The 16,910-nt window shown below is 37.5% G+C and overlaps 2 protein-coding genes across 3 annotated transcripts; both read left to right on the top strand.

Moving 5' to 3' along the window:
• Window positions 1–215: 215 nt before the first annotated feature.
• si:ch73-40i7.2 (FYN-binding protein 1) lies at window positions 216–11,079 on the top strand. Of its 2 annotated transcripts, XM_062395730.1 has the most exons (17): window positions 216–232; window positions 384–462; window positions 4,058–4,685; window positions 5,231–5,342; window positions 5,561–5,616; window positions 5,751–5,788; window positions 5,941–5,972; window positions 6,814–6,946; window positions 7,277–7,439; window positions 8,502–8,637; window positions 8,858–8,874; window positions 9,106–9,166; window positions 9,286–9,328; window positions 9,512–9,674; window positions 9,854–9,887; window positions 10,454–10,491; window positions 10,616–11,079. In XM_062395730.1, the coding sequence occupies exons 2-17, from the start codon at window positions 460–462 to the stop codon at window positions 10,651–10,653; spliced, it is 1,695 nt and encodes a 564-aa protein (XP_062251714.1). In that variant the 5' UTR covers window positions 216–232; window positions 384–459; the 3' UTR covers window positions 10,654–11,079. The 2 variants fall into 2 exon arrangements, with proteins under 2 accessions (XP_062251714.1, XP_062251713.1); XM_062395729.1 differs by lacking the exon at window positions 216–232 and having other exon boundaries at window positions 246–462.
• A 1,538-nt stretch (window positions 11,080–12,617) lies between these two features.
• Window positions 12,618–16,464, top strand: pex11g (peroxisomal biogenesis factor 11 gamma). Its single transcript, XM_062395201.1, has 5 exons — window positions 12,618–12,794; window positions 14,114–14,311; window positions 14,431–14,609; window positions 15,106–15,174; window positions 15,278–16,464. The coding sequence occupies exons 1-5, from the start codon at window positions 12,732–12,734 to the stop codon at window positions 15,468–15,470; spliced, it is 702 nt and encodes a 233-aa protein (XP_062251185.1). The 5' UTR covers window positions 12,618–12,731; the 3' UTR covers window positions 15,471–16,464.
• Window positions 16,465–16,910: the final 446 nt, after the last annotated feature.

Here is a 16,910-nt window from a genome sequence, read left to right as displayed (position 1 = left end):
TAATTAACATAGTTAAATGTATATAGATCAAATATTTGTTGTTGGTGTTTATGTTTTACATTTATGTTGATATGATGATATCAACATGGATGATTATACAAACACATAAAGGACGTGGGTGAACACGTGGTTTTCTTGGCGGGGGGGGGGGGCAAGAAAAAGGGTGTTAAAAGTCTATATGAGTTTACTGGGGTGGAGGGAGAGTTCAGGGGCAGGAAGTGACAGGAACCAGGTAAGTAACGAGACTCTTTGCAAACAGGAACTGCAGTAACATGAGGTTTTAGTATGACAACACAATAAAAAGGAAACAGTGAATGCATGACATCCAGCGACACAGAACCGTTCCTTATTTACTCTCACCGAGCTTTTCCTGGTTTGTACAGAGGCGTCAGCCTGGCTCCTGAATCATTACTGGACATGGAGTACTTTATTCACCACTGAGCATCGCTGAGGGCAAACATGGTGAGTATTATCTAAATAAGATCTCCATCACCGCACCTCTCAAACTTCTTCCTTCTGTGCTGTATGTTCATGAATAACTACTGACGACCACTAACAGATTTTTATGTTTCAATATCAGTTTCCTTCTACCTGGTCTCTCAATACAAATTGAATGAGCGTTTAAACTTTTGACCAAATTTACAAAACTTGAAAGCCATGATTATTTGAAACAGCACATCCCGACTCTCTGGGGAAAGTTAATCCTCTCAGTTACAGTTTGTGTCATAATAGTTACATCAGTAAAAACAGGGAAGTAGGATTTAGAATTGAAGAAATGTTCTTGTTGCTGCAGATGAAAAGAATCTTTATCACCCAAGTTAATGATTCACAGTGAGGACTCAACACCGCTTCACTTGTGCTCGCTCTTTAACACTGTCTAATATGCAAAGAGTGTTAAATGATATTCAATCTTTAAACCATAAATGATTCTGTTCCTCCTTCAGGTCTCGTTACTCTTAACTCTTTAAACTGAATCACTGTATTTTTAAGTCGACAACATCAATGTGTGTTTTCTGCAGTAAAGACTGGCTGGTAAAGAAATGTGATAAAAGAACAGCATTATGTATATTTGTTGAACTTTGCTACAGGTATGTGCAATTCAAAATGTTTTAAAGTTCATGTCAATAGGTAGATACTGATTATTGATATTGTCTAACAAAAGATCAACAGAAACACAATATACTAAAAAAGGCTTTCACCCTCAAATAACGATTAAAATCCCTTTTATTTTTTTAGTAATACATCTAAGTCATATTTTATGTGACGGTCTTGATTTTATTTTCTGTTGTTAAAGCTTTTCTGGCAGTTGTGTGTTTTTCACTGCAGCACCTGCACAGCTACAATTTTAAAAAAAAGCACCTGAGTTAATGTGTGTCAACGAAGGGGAAACACGCCACACACACACACTAACACACATTTATATTTGCACAACTATCTTTATTCTGACTCTGCGTTGACTTAGCCTGGACTCCAGAAACCACAATTTTGTAGGACAGGCCTATGGTCCCCATGAGGTCAACATGTCCTGACTGGGTGAGCATTCATGCTGCTTATGGTCCTGAATCGGCTATAAAAATGTGAATACACACACACACACATGCTTGCACACGCTGTGTTTCTCTGCAGACAATGAGAGTAGAACCCCCCCCCCCCGCACACAGAACTGCTTGTCTCCTTTGATTCCTCGTGATGCCACAGAGTGAGCGAGACGAGCTTGCAGCTGACTGTTGCAGGAGAGCGTCTCGATGGTGACCGCTGCAGGATGCTGTCTGAGGTGCAGAGTTGTGTGGTTGTGAGCACTTCCTGCACCTCTTCACACTCCTCGCTCTGGCTTTGTGAAGCTCACAGCTCTTCAGACCAACGAAGGAGATGATTCCTTTTGGTTATCAGAGAGAACTCTCCTTGTCAAGAAAGCAACAGAGATATTTGTTCATCCTGTTTGACTTCTCTCTCAAAATCCTCTTTCTGTTACACTTCTGTGGTTTCTGGTCACCTTTAACAATTACATGATGATGTTCAATGACTCACCTGCTGAGATTACACCAAACCAAGGGGAGTGTTTCTGTTGCTTCTGATGTCTTCACTTTCAAAGTGCAACTGTCGACATTTAAACTCTCAACTCACAGAGATGCCTGGAGACGAGAGTTTCAGTCCGAACCTGTCAGCACTGGGGTTTTCCTAAGTTTAGGTTTACTGACTATTCTCAAAACAATCTAAAAACTCTTTCATACCTTGCCAAGAATATAGAATAATTATGTCCTTTATTTATATGCATCTTTGTCCCGGACCAGTCTAGTTTATTTAACCAACAATCTTCTTTTTTTTACATTCATCCATCTAAATATTTTATAAAAACACTCAAGACCCAAAGATAATAAAGTAATAATAATAATAATAAAAGACAGTAAAGGATGTCAGAATAATAAATAATTTTCAGTAACATTATAATAAAGAAAGAGCATGGTTGAATTACTTAAAGGTCGAGTGTGTTAGATTTAGGTGAAATTGATCTATCGGCAGAAATTGAAAACAAAACAATACTAGTGATGTTTTCACTAGTGTGTTTTATCTAAACTGTACTAATTGTTGTTTTCTTTACCCTAGAATGAACCCTTTATATTTACATTGGAATAGTGTCCTCTCTATGGAGGCCACCATGTTTTTTAAAATAGTCCAGACTCGACAAACTAAAAACCTTTTGAGTTTGAAACCTACCACAGGGAAGGAGAGGTTGAGGTGACAAGTTTTCACCTGCAACATTGCAATTTCACCACTAGAGTTCACTATATTATACACACTGAACCTTTAAATGCACGACCATAATAATAGTTTTGTGGAATTTTATTACTAATCTGGGGGGGGGGGGGGGTTCCAAATCTGTTGCTTGATTCCAGGAAGTTGCCACCCCCTGGTTATCAGTGGTATCTGATAGAAACTAATGCAACATGAGAAATTTCATATATAGAAAACTATAGCATTGTCAATTTCAGCTATGTGTCACTGATGTCATGCATACTTAGACATGAGTTTGTGAAAGGGGGTGGACAAAGGATCAGAAACATTTCCCGGTATAATCATGTTGTTCTGTTTCTCACCACTGAAAGCTACAACCTCAAAAACAACCATACAGTTAAAACGATACCTCTCCGACAGTGTCAATCGAAAGTGAAAAGTATTAAGATTAATGGCAGGGCTGTAGTATCAGGCTGCATTATATATATCTGTTAGTTTTACTTATCAGCAGTGTGGTGCAGTTCAATGTAAAAAATAAAACTGACAGGAACTGACTTCTAATCACACAGAAATAAGATAAAAAGGTCAACTGAACACCGACAGAAAGCAGATGAGGTCTTGATGCATAGAATACCTCGTTGCCGCAACATTTTTAAACCAGCACTCCTCCTCGCAAACATGCTCAGGTGTGTTTTGCATGTGTGGTTTGCATGTTATCAGCCCTGAGAGCCCTGACCGACACGAATACAGAAGATGATGCAACTAAACCAGACTTGTAGAAAACACTCTGAACGTGTGATTTCAGTGACAACACGCTGGATGTATGTTAGAGTTTTCGCGAGGTAATGTTTGAATCAGCTGAGTCTTCTTCAACCCGGTAAAAAATACTATAGTTACGGTTTACAGTGTGTAGTTTTGAACAGATAAAAGGACATTATTAAGTGGGTCTGATATAGAGAATTGGTGCCATAGACAATTTATTCAATGTTTGCATTTGTTTCCACTCGTTATTTGCTAATAAATTCTGTTAAAATGACTCTGATGTGGAATAACTACATTCTACCTTCAGCTCCTTTTTTGCATTTTGAAAGGTTTGGTGTGCAGCAGGGAGGCGGAGGGGATTTATCTCAGTGAGGATCAAAACAACCAGGAAATTGTGTTATGCATTTCTCTTTTCTCTCGATAAAGAAAGTGCAGGCTTTTTGAACAAGCAGTGTGTGTACGTGAGAGTGGGGGGGTAAACGTCCCGTTGTGCTGCTAACTTCCTGTGTCAGTGACAGAGCAGCTGCAGTTGTGAGTTTGTGTGATCCTGTGTTGTTCGCAGGAGGAGAGCGTTGATGTCAAGGCTCTGCGGACGCGGTTCACCAACAAGGTCAGCACCTTCGAGAACAGCAGCCGAGACAGCAGCTCCCCAAAGTCTCCACGGCCCGGGTTTGGGAGAGGGATCCTCCCGGTGACGGAGCACAACCTGGCCCATCACAGATTGTCTCCTGTCCTTCCTCCTCCTTCGACTGGCCCGGGTCCGCTGAGGTTGCCCAGGCCAGAGCCGTTGGCCTCCTCCATCCCTTCCACTCCTCCCTCCATCCCTCGGCCGCCTTTCAGTTCTGGGGTCAGAGCGCCCGTCCCGCCACCAGACACGGGGAAGGTGAAGCAGAAGGGGGAGATGCTCCAGAACATGATGCTGAGGCACCAGAGGCCTCCAGGCGTCAGACCAGCCCAGATTCAAGCTCTGCTTCCACCTGCGTCCCCTGCATCAGCTTCCACCGCCGCCCCCCTACCACTCCGACCACGGCCCAAACAGAGGAGCGCCGGGGAGGTGACCCCGCTGAGGAGGCCCCTGCCCCCTGATGGGCCACTGCCCTTGAAGCCAAAGCGACCTCCGAGTGTCAACCTGGAGCCTTTTATGAGGTTCAGCCGAGGACCTGCCCTTCCCGCTATGAGGAAAATTGAAAGTGAGTCTTTGTCTTTTATTATTTCCTCACAGAATCTTGACTGTGCTTTACTTGAGTTTGGAAAACAAACTAGAAATTCACTTCAATAGGACAGAGCAAATTTTTTTTTTATTATTTCACATGAAAAGGCAAAGCCAAATTTACTTCTCCATGTAAAATGCTATTTTTAAGATAGGTAATATAATTTGAAAACATTTTATATTAACTACTGACAGAACATCAGATACAAGAGTCTTCCATCAAAGATTACAGTTTGAATTTATAATATGAATCTTGTAAAATGTATTTCATATGTTCTTTAAACACATCATAACACTGACTAACAGCAGTGTGCTTCACCTTTTACTGTAAATATGATAATTAACAACAGTCAAACTCAATAAAAACAAAGAAGTCTATCTACAGTGGTAACATTTCAGGAATATGTGTGTGTAGTTCTCTGGCTTTGTGTTGACAGTTTTTCATTTGGACAACACATCTGTCATGGTTGTTTATCTGTGTTATTCACAAAAGTACAAATGTTTCTCTCTGGTTCTCGTCTGCAGGTTCGCCAGTTTCAGGAGCCACGAAAATGTCTTCACCAGGAGTGATCAATCCTCTGGTACCGCCGCCCCGCCCCAGCAAACCAGGAAGACTGCCGTGCCCGGTTGCCTCTTCGTGAGTATTTACCATCATTTAATTTCCATCATATCTTTACATACACAACCAGTGATAAGAAAATAACGGAAAAAGGCCACCGCACAATGATATTTTCATTTCCTTCAGGGATTAACCCGTGAGTTATTCATTTTTTAGAGCTTGAAAAAATTGGTAAACACCAGTAAGAGAAAACTGTGTGTTATTATGAAAACTGAACAAGCACACATCTATTGCAGAGACATTGATGAGGACCATGACACCTATGATGACATTGCAAGTTTTGAGAGGAACGGTAAAATACATACATTTTTTTATCGGTGCATCACTGCAGCTTGTTCTGTTCCTGAAGCTTTTCAACATCTGATACATTTTAAATTCTAATTATTTTTGATTATCAAAGGTTTCTTTTATATTGTTTATTTGCAGAATCCTTGAGTGACAACGGTTCGCACTGTGTGGACGGGGTGGGTATAGAAAACCAGAAACTGAAATGAAAGAATTATTAGAATGAAGTATAAATTATTATTTGCAATGCTTAAGTATTCATTAATATGGATGGCACAGTTGCTCTTTAACAGAATTCATATTTATTTTCAAATAAATGTTTCTCCTGCAGGACATGGAAGATATATATGAGTTTATTGATGGGTAAGTTAACACGTACTTCCTCTACCACTTACTATTCATTTGTTTGAGTTTGCATCTGATAGATCAAAACTTAGAAAGTGTCTATAACTGCTAATAGATATGAAGGAGGATGTTGCTTCAGTTATTTCTGTTGCTGCTTCTGCTATTTTTGCATCTGCTGCTAACGCTGCTGCAGAGGCTGCTATTCAACAACCACACTGATGAGATTGCTAGTTTCCTCAATCATAGTTTTATTTGCAAGTGGTCGGTGTTCATTTACATTTATTCATTTTACAGACACTTTTATCCAAAGTGACGCACAAATGAGGCCCATTCAAAGTCACCTGTGTCTCTTCTTGAAGTATTGCTCGAGATGAAATGCCTCGGTATCTGCTCCTTTTGTTTTAAAGCCAGTGGAGTATTTATTTCCTTTGCTTACAACTTGTTTCTGTTCCTCGCACATTTCCTGTCAGAGAGCAATCATGAGACAAAACACAACTACAGACAGAATGTGGGCGAATTGGGAAATCTGAAAATAAAATCTGTTCTGAAAATGCGAAGTTGGAAATTCTTGATGCAGAATGAATGGATTCTTCTGAGTTAATTATCAATCGTCCCTTACAGTAACAGCTGGGATATAAGAACCTTAACCATAGAGGAAAATAAATGATGATATCTGTTTTTATTGTTTATTGTGTGATACAAATATTTTTTTATGAAGTAATAGCATTGTAATAGGGAACAATGAGAAATCATAAATGCTGTGAAGCCTTATTTCGTTGCTCGTCATTAGTAAATGTTATCATCGTCAATAGGTGACGGTGTCATTTTTTATTTGAATTTGGAATTTTGTTCACAACAGGGACCAGTTGGAGGAGAAACAGGAAAATCCTGTGAAGATGAACAAGAAACAAGCTCAAAAGCAACAGGAAAGAGAGAAGAAAGAACGGATAGAGCGTCAGAAAAAAGAGAACGAGCTGAAGAAGAACTTTCAGGTAAGAAACATCCAACCACCGTTAAACATCCTGAGGTCGAGCTCTAAATACAGAAAGCATGAATATTATACTCATTGGAAAATAAATCATTGAATCTTGCTTCTCTCAGTTATCAAGGTTAGTTTGAGCAGTCAACCTGCTGAGATTCTAGCTTCATGAATGTTATGATCATTATTCAGGTCGAAAAATCCTGCAGAAAAAACATTTATTAAATCAATACTATTTTAAACTAAAGATGCTACTTTTAAATTCCTGATTCATACGTTACCTGAAACATTGAGGTTCTACGAGTCTGCAAATTCATCCCCTTTTTTAATCTGTCATCTATAGTTACAAGGGGAGATTGAGGTTCTTCATATAGCCAAAGTCCGACATGATTGGCAGGGAGGAGGGAAACTGGACCTTGGCGTACAACAAGGCGACAGTGTGGAGATCCTACGAGTGAGAGATAATCCAGGAGGCAAATGGTTGGCTCGTTCGCTGACTGGAAACTGTGAGTTTGACTTTGAATTTCTAATTCAGAATGAACTGCAGAGATCTGTTGCTCTCTGTAAACATAGTTTTCAAATTAAATATCGAGGAAAACAGAAATACCTGGTTTTAAATACTGCAAAACACTTTTACACTTTGTTCAGGTATATAAATTGGTATACGAGCAAAGGATGAATTGAGGGATGACACATCTTATTCGTAGCGACTGTCGACTGTCGACAACTGTGCTCTTCAGTTTCAGATCATATACATTTTGAGGCTGAAGAGGTTTAGGCAGGTTTTTGTTTCCTCCTACGTGACTTCAAATTGTATAATAGAAATATTACATATTATGTTACGCAGATGATACACATCTCTATCTCTGAAAACAAAAGGTCCTGTCACTCCCTTTCAACCTCTCAGGCATGTGCTCTTCCATCTTTGGTGTTGAGTGAATGTTTCTAGTCAGTAATGCATTGTAACAAAGTTAGTGATTACAGACAGTACATAGGTTGAAAACATCAACGATTGCGATAAAACAAAGCATAGTAGGATCTGAAGTGAAGCTGTGTAAAGTTTTTTCAAAGTCACGTGTGGTTACATTGGTTTCTTCTGTAAAATGAAATTAGGGTTGATAATGTTACCGTAGGTTTGATATGAATTCTAAACTGACTATATTGACAGTGATGAAGTTGTGAACTTAAACTAAGGTCTCTCTTGCTAATGCTTTAAATATATGTATACATATAATATATAGGCTGCTGTGTACAATCATTTATATAAATCTAACTAATGTTTAAGACTTATCACACTTAACACAGCCGGAAACACATAACATTGTTCCAGTCTGTTTATTTTAAATTCTTTATGGTGATCTTTATGCATTTCTTTTACATTTTGATTCATGCTTTACAAGTATGGTTATTGTGAGACAATTTATCCAGAGCAGAACATTTTTTTACGTTGTTTTACACACAGACACCCTGTGAAAAAACGGATCATTATTTGTTCCGTGAGATGAATCTGTGTTGGCTCAAACACCGAAGTGAGATATTTAGAGTCTTGTCATTTTGTATCCTTGTAGACGGATACATCAGCAACACGTGTGTGGACGTTGACTATGAAGAAGTGAAGCGCAAAGTGCTCCAGTCCCAAAAAAGATCAGTGTTACCGCCACCACCTCCTGACCCCCCACAGATGTTAAATATGGACAATGACAGGTACATTTGATTATTCTCACACTGCTCTACATAAACTTTTTCTTGTTATGTTGAGAGGACACCCCCTTAACTTAATACAGCTACCGTATTAACTTATTAACTTATGAAGTTCAGCAGTAATCACCTGCCAACACGCCACATTGTTTAGTTGCATTGCTGTTTCTTTTTCACCTGAATCTGTTCCAGCTAACACAAACTTTGTGTTTCCTTAAATCTGCAGCATGAGTCAAGATGACGGTAAATAACAAACCATGCATGAACATCACTGGCAAAATTGGATTAATATGTATTATATTATTGAGTTTCATATTTAAAAAAAAAGAAGAATAATCAACAATATCAGTTCCCAGTCAAAAGCTTAATCTATAGTTGAATTCATGTGTTATTATTTGATTCTTCCAATGATGCTGACAATTATGATCTATCTAGGTTCAGAAGTATCAGTTAACGTGTATATGATATCCACAGATGACTATGATGACGTTCAACCATTAACTGAGGATTTCCCCCCACCACCACCTGAGATAAGGTATCTGGCATCACATTTAATTCACTGCAATGAAACAGGAAGTGACTGGTTGTAAAGCTTTGTAAAAAAAAAATCAGATAACCGATCAAAACAAACTGTGAAATCCCTTCTATTTTCAGCATAGATCCCAAAGCTGAGAAGGAGCTAAGAAAAAGATTCAAGGTAAATGTTTTTCACAGATAAAGCAAAGTGACACCACCATAGCAGTGAAAGGAAATGCATTTCTTAAGGAAAGAACATAGCCCAGTACTGATCTCTGAGGAACCCCATGTAAAGCCCAAAACTAGGATATGATGCATAAAAACGTAAAACTTTAAAAATGGCCCTTTACATGTTTTTTTCTAGTTGGAAGGGCCATTCAGCGTCCTGCACGTAATGATGGTGGATCCTAACTGCATCATCAAGAAGCCAAAAGGGAAGGATCTCCATGTGTCTCAGGGAGATGTCCTGGAAATCATCCAGCTCACCAACAGCAAGAAAGCTCTGTGTCGCGACGGGTTAGGAAAATGTAAGCGAACACATGGTTGTGTTATGTAAAAAGTCAGGGCATCACCAAAGTCTATCCACAAGCATCGCTGTGTAATCATGTATTATTTTGTTTTTTTACCATTTGGATTCATACAGGAGGCAGGAGGCAGATTTAAATATCAATAAACATAAAAATCTTTTTTGTCTCGCCCCTCACAGTTGGTTACGTATCCAGATCGCTTCTTCTTCCAATGTAAGTACCGAACTATTTGTTGGTTCATTTGTGACGCTACCATCAAAACTAAATTTCTCCCTCTTTATAGTGTCAATAAATAAGGAAGTTGCCCTTTAAATAAGTGTTATTATAACAGTATCAGCTCCTCTTTGACTTCTATAGATGGGGGGAAACTGTGAATCACAATCTTTATTAATGATATTTATTGTTTCCGTAAATTATTACTTCTGGTTACATCTCTCTGTAAAAAATACTTAATTTTCAATGAAATGTATTTTTAATTACTTATAAATTATTATCAACTAATCTCCTTTTCATTTTCCTGGTGGGTAAAATGATGATAAGAAGATCTATAAAAACAATTGATATAACGAAAGATAAACAAATAAAATATAAATATAAACAATATGCAAACACAGAGTATTTTGTATTACATTAAATGAGGTTAAGCTATTGCTACATCTGTCACTATTGTAACGACAGCCCAGATACATACTACATGTACTGTATGCACCCAAATCTCTTGCAGTTCAATCTGCTCTTATGGTAACTGCAGTCAGTGTAATATCAGCCTTCCTTTGCAGGGAAGGAGACATATATGACGATGTTCACTACCCATGTGGTGAGTTATCTTTGGATCATTTTGTTCTATAATAAACTAACTGTGCTGATGTCATTTAGAATTTTGATGCCCAGCGTTGTACACTATACTTTATTTGTCATTTAATTTGTGTCTCTCTTTTCAGATATCTATGACAACGACTCTCCGAATACTGATAATTGAAACATTACAAAACACACACGTGCACACACACACAAACACACACACACACAAACACACACACTCACATTGATTAAAAATAAGTAATTAAATAAAGATATAAACCTTGTAAAACCATATCTTCAACATACTGGAAACCAAAAGCTGGAAATGAAGTGAATAGAGAGAGGTCAGTCAGGATAAAATGCTACAGTTTTCCTGTTCTCCAGCAAATTAACTTGGCTGTGACACAAACTTCATAACAACATACTAATCAATAAAAAGCTGAGGTACATGTATAAATACACACACAAACCCTTTGCCGAGACTTGTCATCATTGTATTGTTTGTTAAACTGCTTGTATAGAAAATGAATACACTATAACTGTGACTTTGTGTATTGCTTGACCTCTGAGATAAAACTTAAAATAAATAAAATGTCTTTGTTAAGTTGCCTTTTTTGAACCCTTTTTTTTAATATAAAATAAAAAACTGCTCAAAGAAGTAATGTTTGGTGGAGTCAAGTGTCATGTGATGAAGATGATGGAGCAGTATGAGGAACAAAAACCAACATTTGGAAGGAAAAAAGTCAGGAAGTGGTCAGTGTGAATCACCAAAACAACAACTCTGAATCTGAAAGAAGATATTTTAAGTTGTACAATGCATAAGAAGATAATAACAAAACGATTAAATGTATGTTTCTCCACATTACACAATATTTACAGGCCCTTCATAGATACATTCAAATAAAGAACAGCCATCCTCTTTCTTTCAGACAGAGTTCAAACACTGTGAAACTTTCAATCCATGTCAAGCTCATTAATCACTGCAAAGTTAATACATGAGATTTAACACTTCATCTGTGTCCCCATCATGACCCAGGTTATCCTTTAACACCCTCCCACAGGACACATTAGCCTAGATTACCAGACAATTACACAGTTGGAAAGCTCTTGAGTCTCCTGATGTTATCTGTGCAAAGCATTTCAGGATCTCCACCTCGGTGCTGCAGCTGCTGACACAGAGCTGGTTACACCCACGCTGCAAAGAAAAGGACGGGTTTATTGTGATCAGTGTCATTTGTCTGTCTGTTTATATCTGTTCACAGTGATAACTCTGTCTTTTTATCCAATTGGGATTAAATGGCAAGATGGTTGTGGTTGTGGCCAAATCTGTCAAAGTTTAAGGTCCCAGCATTGTATCAAAGCTGTGGCCAAATGCAAACAATAAAAGAACGCAAAATAAATGTACTATATTCATCCTTATGGTCTTGTTTAGTGAAAAAAAGTTACCAATCAGACAAGTAGATTGAACCTGCATCTGCTATATTGGACATTCTCTTATAAAATGTTCACAGTTTATTTGGGGATGTGCTTCTCTACAAGACCAGATGGGATTATTACATTCTCAAGTTATTTTTATTAGAGTTAGAGTTGTATGTTAATATTCATGAACCTTTAACATTGTAAGTTAATATCAATATAATATATTATAATGTATTATTTGTATAATAAGGAAAAAAATTGTTATTGTTATTATTATTATTAGATTGGGGCTTAGTTCCTAAGCTGTAAGTGTTGAGTGAGCCAGGTTTGAAAATAAAAACAGGACTCATATGTGATGCAGTATGATTATAGAAAATATTTATTTATCATATTTTATCATATAAGTAAATATTTATTTCATTTTCGATTAACTGGACATAAGTGTAGAATATTTGATATAGATGTGTTGTAGTGTTGTATATAAACCACATAGTACCCATATGAAGGCCTATCACACCACCAATAATATACACACAAAACCTGCGAAGAAAACACTGGAGCGAATAACAATTCATTCATAGATACAACCGATACTTATTTTATTGTATTAACTGAAACGCATACATCAGCAGAAATCACGTGACTCAAACTGAAGAGGGCAGCAAAACACCATCATTGTGCAGTCGCTCGGTGATCATCTACTTGGGTCTGATTCGGGGAGCTTCCTGTTTCAAGTCCAGCGCGGAACCACAATCCAACCTGTAGTTTGTGTGCAGCTGTAGTTCGTGTACAGATGTGGAGCAGCAGCTTCTCTCCTCAGAGTCCCTCGGTGCAGACATGCAGCAGAGTGTGGAGGCGATGGTCCGCCTGCTGGAGTCCTACAGGGGCAGAGACAGAGTTGTAAGTACCAGTGGAGTGGTGGCTGCAAACACAATCCCATGCTGTCATCTATAGTTTGAGCTTCATTACGGTTATACACAACTTTGAGTTATATTGTACCGTCAGTGTAGGTTCAGCAGGGGGTCAGTTTTGTTTACTCTAGGTGAAAGGTCGAGTCAACATTTGCTCTAATTCTAATGTTCACAATCATAACAAAGCCATTACTTACTTAGAACTAACAGATAATTGTATTTATACCTATTTGATTATATACCTAAACCTATATTTGTACCCACATTAAGCATATAGAGAGGTAATCTCATTTGATTGGTACTGAAATATAAATACTGGACATTATCATATTAAAACTTGAATTCAAAATTTTATTTTTTGATTGCTAACACTTTTACGTGTAATACATATAGACTTTATGTAAAACTGATCATTGATAATATTCTTTCTATGATTATGAAATACAATGTTGATGCGGATTAAGTTGAAAACACAAATTGTAAAAAAGAATATGTTTAGAGCTTGCTGGCTCATTATTTCCATTTTCAAGTAACCTGTTGATTATTTTCTGAATTGATGATGGCTTTCCAAATTTCGTAAACATTTAGTAAAATATTCAGTTTCCTGTACAAAATAAAAGCATTAAATCCATTTTAGTAATTCTATGAGCTTGATTACAGAACAGAAACCAATATGTGATTACATTTCTGTTAATCACTTAATAAATAAAAGGCTCCTCCTCTCTCAGAAACACTCCTGTCTCTTAAACATGCTGTAAGCATATTCTTACACTCATAGTATATTATATTATCTATTATATAGTCAAATACTTATATTTCTACCTCTACTATATATCATATCATACTATATCATACTCTTTGTATATTCTTTGTATATATAAGTCTATATACACATATTTATAAATGTGTACATGTTATTATTATTATATTTACTATTATTATTATATATACTGTTGCTGCCATTACTACTATATACTTCTATTATATTGGTATAATCACTATCATATATAAATATATATTATGTTATACTATATATACTGTACTATTGTATTTGTATATACTGTCTAACAATAACATTACCAGCATATCATCTGTACTATTACCATCGTCTTGCCACTGCACCTTATCTACCTATTTATCTTGTGTTTCTGTTTTTATTCTTTCTACCTCAATATTTTTTATTTTATTCAATTTTATTGTATTCAAATGTACCGGCTGCTATGACGACTTAATTTCCCTTTGGGGATGAATAAAGTAATCTATCTATCTATCTAAGCTGCTGGTGTTTGGTCTCTGTTGTCTTTTCAGATCAGGACAGTCTGTTATGGCTCCCAGCTTGTTGGAGGAGTTCTCTCCCGTAAGGCTGAGACCGACGTCTCGTTCCAGCGACTCGGGAAAAGTCTGCTTCTGTTTTCTGCTCAGCTGAGTCAGTGCAGGACGGTGCTGAGGCTTTTCGATGATCTCTCCATGCTGGCCTACTCCCACAGCTATGGGTTCGGAGCTGAGGTGAGTCTCCTGCAGGGCATGAAATACCTTTTAAAGATGAATCCAGCTTGTGCCTGAACTTTCTGACTCTCCCCTCTTAACGTCTTACATTGAACCTACCTTGCGTGTGTCTCTAAAAGGAGGAGGACTCAGGTGTGCGTTGGATTTCTGTGCTGAACAATGTGGCCGATCAGCTCTATTACCCCTGTGAACACATCGCGTGGGCCGGCAACGCTGAGCTGGTGAAAGTGAACTCTGACAAATGGTGGCTGTTCAGCACGGTGCTGTGGGGAACCTCGCTGCTGCTGGGAATACTCAGGTGAGTAAAAACACTTTATAGGTCTTAATGTTTTTAGTGTACGTTTTATATTTCCATAGGAATTTTATATTGTGTATTTCAACATGTTTTTTATACATTAATTTTAGTCATATATTTTGTCAAATGTCTAAAAACACACAACACACGTTATATACATGTCTATATAAAATTATCTTATTAACTCATATTTTCCTTCATATGAGCCCAAACACAGGTTTTACACATTATTTACACATTATTTTTACTGGTCTGTGTTTTCACTCTTCTGTTGCAAAATGTAGAACATATTTCTAAGTTTGATTGGAGAATAACCGGTACAAATCAAAAACTACAGCAGACGTTTCTTTGACTTAATCCCACGAAAGCTACGAGCAGCTTTTATGCTCAAAGTGAATCCCTTTGTCACATTGGTTATTCACAGTGTTTCTGGATTTTATTGCTCAAATATGAATCATAAAAAAAGTTTTCGTCTGAGTTTAAATCTATTGTTTTTCAGGTCCACTCGACTTCTGCTGCTTTTGAAGAAGAAGCTGAACAGATGTGGAAGGGACGCAGCTGACAACAGGTGCAGTTTATTGAAAACACTCACTTTGCAGTTAACATAATGAAGGCCTCTTAACTCTGAGACTTTATACGACAATAAAATCTGTTTGTCTTTGTCCCTGTAGTCAAGCTCAGCTCCACAACCGAATGCGAGGGGAGGTTCTCTCCATCCTCAGCAAAATGGCTGACCTCAGTAACGCCATTCACTGGATGCCACCTGGCTTCCTCTGGGCTGGTCGATTCCCCAGCTGGTTGGTGGGGCTGATGGGCACCTTCTCCTCTGTGATTGGTTTGATTAATACTAGCACTGGCGACTGACCGGACATCATCATCACCTCACAGTGAGGAAAAGATTAGAGGCTGAGATCAGCACTGAGCGAATGATGTACAGTGACTGAAAGGATGTGTAGGAAGATCAATGTGATTAATCAATCAATTTGTTTTGCTCTTATTTCCAAGCTAACCCCTGTAACATTGCAATCACACAAATTGGACATTCATTTATTACATGATTCCTCATATGCAGAATAAAGTATTAACTTGTATTTTGTGAAAGTGTACAACTTGGCCAAGATGAGGATTTAGAAGTCTTAACGACTCTGTGGTTAATCGGATGCATCTTCTGGGGAAAATAATTCTTGCAGTTATCACATATTGCATCCTATTATCACACACTGCTTTAAGGTAGCCACTTCCACCAAATACAACAACTTTGTCTGGAACTCCTTTGCCTGAGGAGCAGAGGACTCTTAAAGTATGTTTAACGTTGGATTTAATGCAGATGAGACATAACGTGACACTGAACCTTCACCTCCTCAGTCAATCGACTTAAAATGTCACTGCTGAAGAAGGGGATATTATGGCTGTTTTCAGATTTTGAGATGATTATATTGATGTGATAAAGGATAGATGGAGTGTATGAGGCAATTGTTGCCTCATACACTCCATATATCTGTATATGGACTCGTTATGCCTTTTTATTATTGTGATGACTAGGCTGTCAAGATTTTTCAGATGGAAATTTTTTTGCTGTGACTGTATTTCTTCAGGGTTTGGGTTTAAAGCTTGTGATTACAACTAATTGTCCACAGGTTTTTAAATTGTATTATTGTATGAAATTAGCAGCAGAAATATCTGATTTCCATCGAGGAATCAAAATGTGAGACTTTGGACTAAGGGTTTGTCTGCCTTATACAACAATGGTGATCCATTTTGTGGAAACAGTCAAGTGTAAATGAATAAAATATAAAATAATTGTAGATCATGTTTTAAAATAATGAAAATGTTTGATTAAACTCTTGTATTTTCTAGATTACAAAGACAGATCTTTTTTTATTATACTGCAGTGCCTGATGGAGCATTTAAATCTTCAATATTTATGTCTGAGTACAGCAACAAAATATTCTTCTGTGCTTTTCTATGACACAAGTGTATTCACCAATTAAGGAAATATGATATTTGAGATTTTGTTGCTCTAGCAGCTATGGATGTTTCAATGTGAACAGACCGACACTGTGATTCTGATCAGATGAGAAACAGAAGCTGTTTGAAATCTAAATTCTCATAGAGTTCGAGATGATGACGTGTTTGTGAAGTGACGAATTTTTAATGATCAAGTGACGTGGTACTGTTGCCTTCAAGGGTTTCACGGACACATCAACATCGAGCTATGAATCTCTTGAGTGCAAATATTAAACCTTTGAAAGACAAGTCAGATGAAAGCTATTTGTTATCATTATGAATTCCAACACACAGCAG

Source organism: Platichthys flesus, chromosome 9 (genome assembly GCF_949316205.1).
Source record: "Platichthys flesus chromosome 9, fPlaFle2.1, whole genome shotgun sequence".
In the NCBI taxonomy this organism is placed as follows: domain Eukaryota; kingdom Metazoa; phylum Chordata; class Actinopteri; order Pleuronectiformes; family Pleuronectidae; genus Platichthys; species Platichthys flesus.
This window is presented reverse-complemented; position numbering and strand designations above follow the sequence as displayed.

Bases quoted from the DNA above. Each gene is read 5' to 3' on its own strand.
- si:ch73-40i7.2 (XM_062395730.1), top strand. The intron at 5,343-5,560 runs GTGAGTATTTAC...CATCTATTGCAG, and splicing joins CCGTGCCCGGTTGCCTCTTC to AGACATTGATGAGGACCATG. The intron at 9,675-9,853 runs GTAAGCGAACAC...CGCCCCTCACAG, and splicing joins TCGCGACGGGTTAGGAAAAT to TTGGTTACGTATCCAGATCG.
- pex11g (XM_062395201.1), top strand. From the start codon at position 12,732: ATGCAGCAGAGTGTGGAGGCGATGGTCCGCCTGCTGGAGTCCTACAGG. The intron at 12,795-14,113 runs GTAAGTACCAGT...TTGTCTTTTCAG, and splicing joins ACAGGGGCAGAGACAGAGTT to ATCAGGACAGTCTGTTATGG. The intron at 14,312-14,430 runs GTGAGTCTCCTG...TGTCTCTAAAAG, and splicing joins GCTATGGGTTCGGAGCTGAG to GAGGAGGACTCAGGTGTGCG.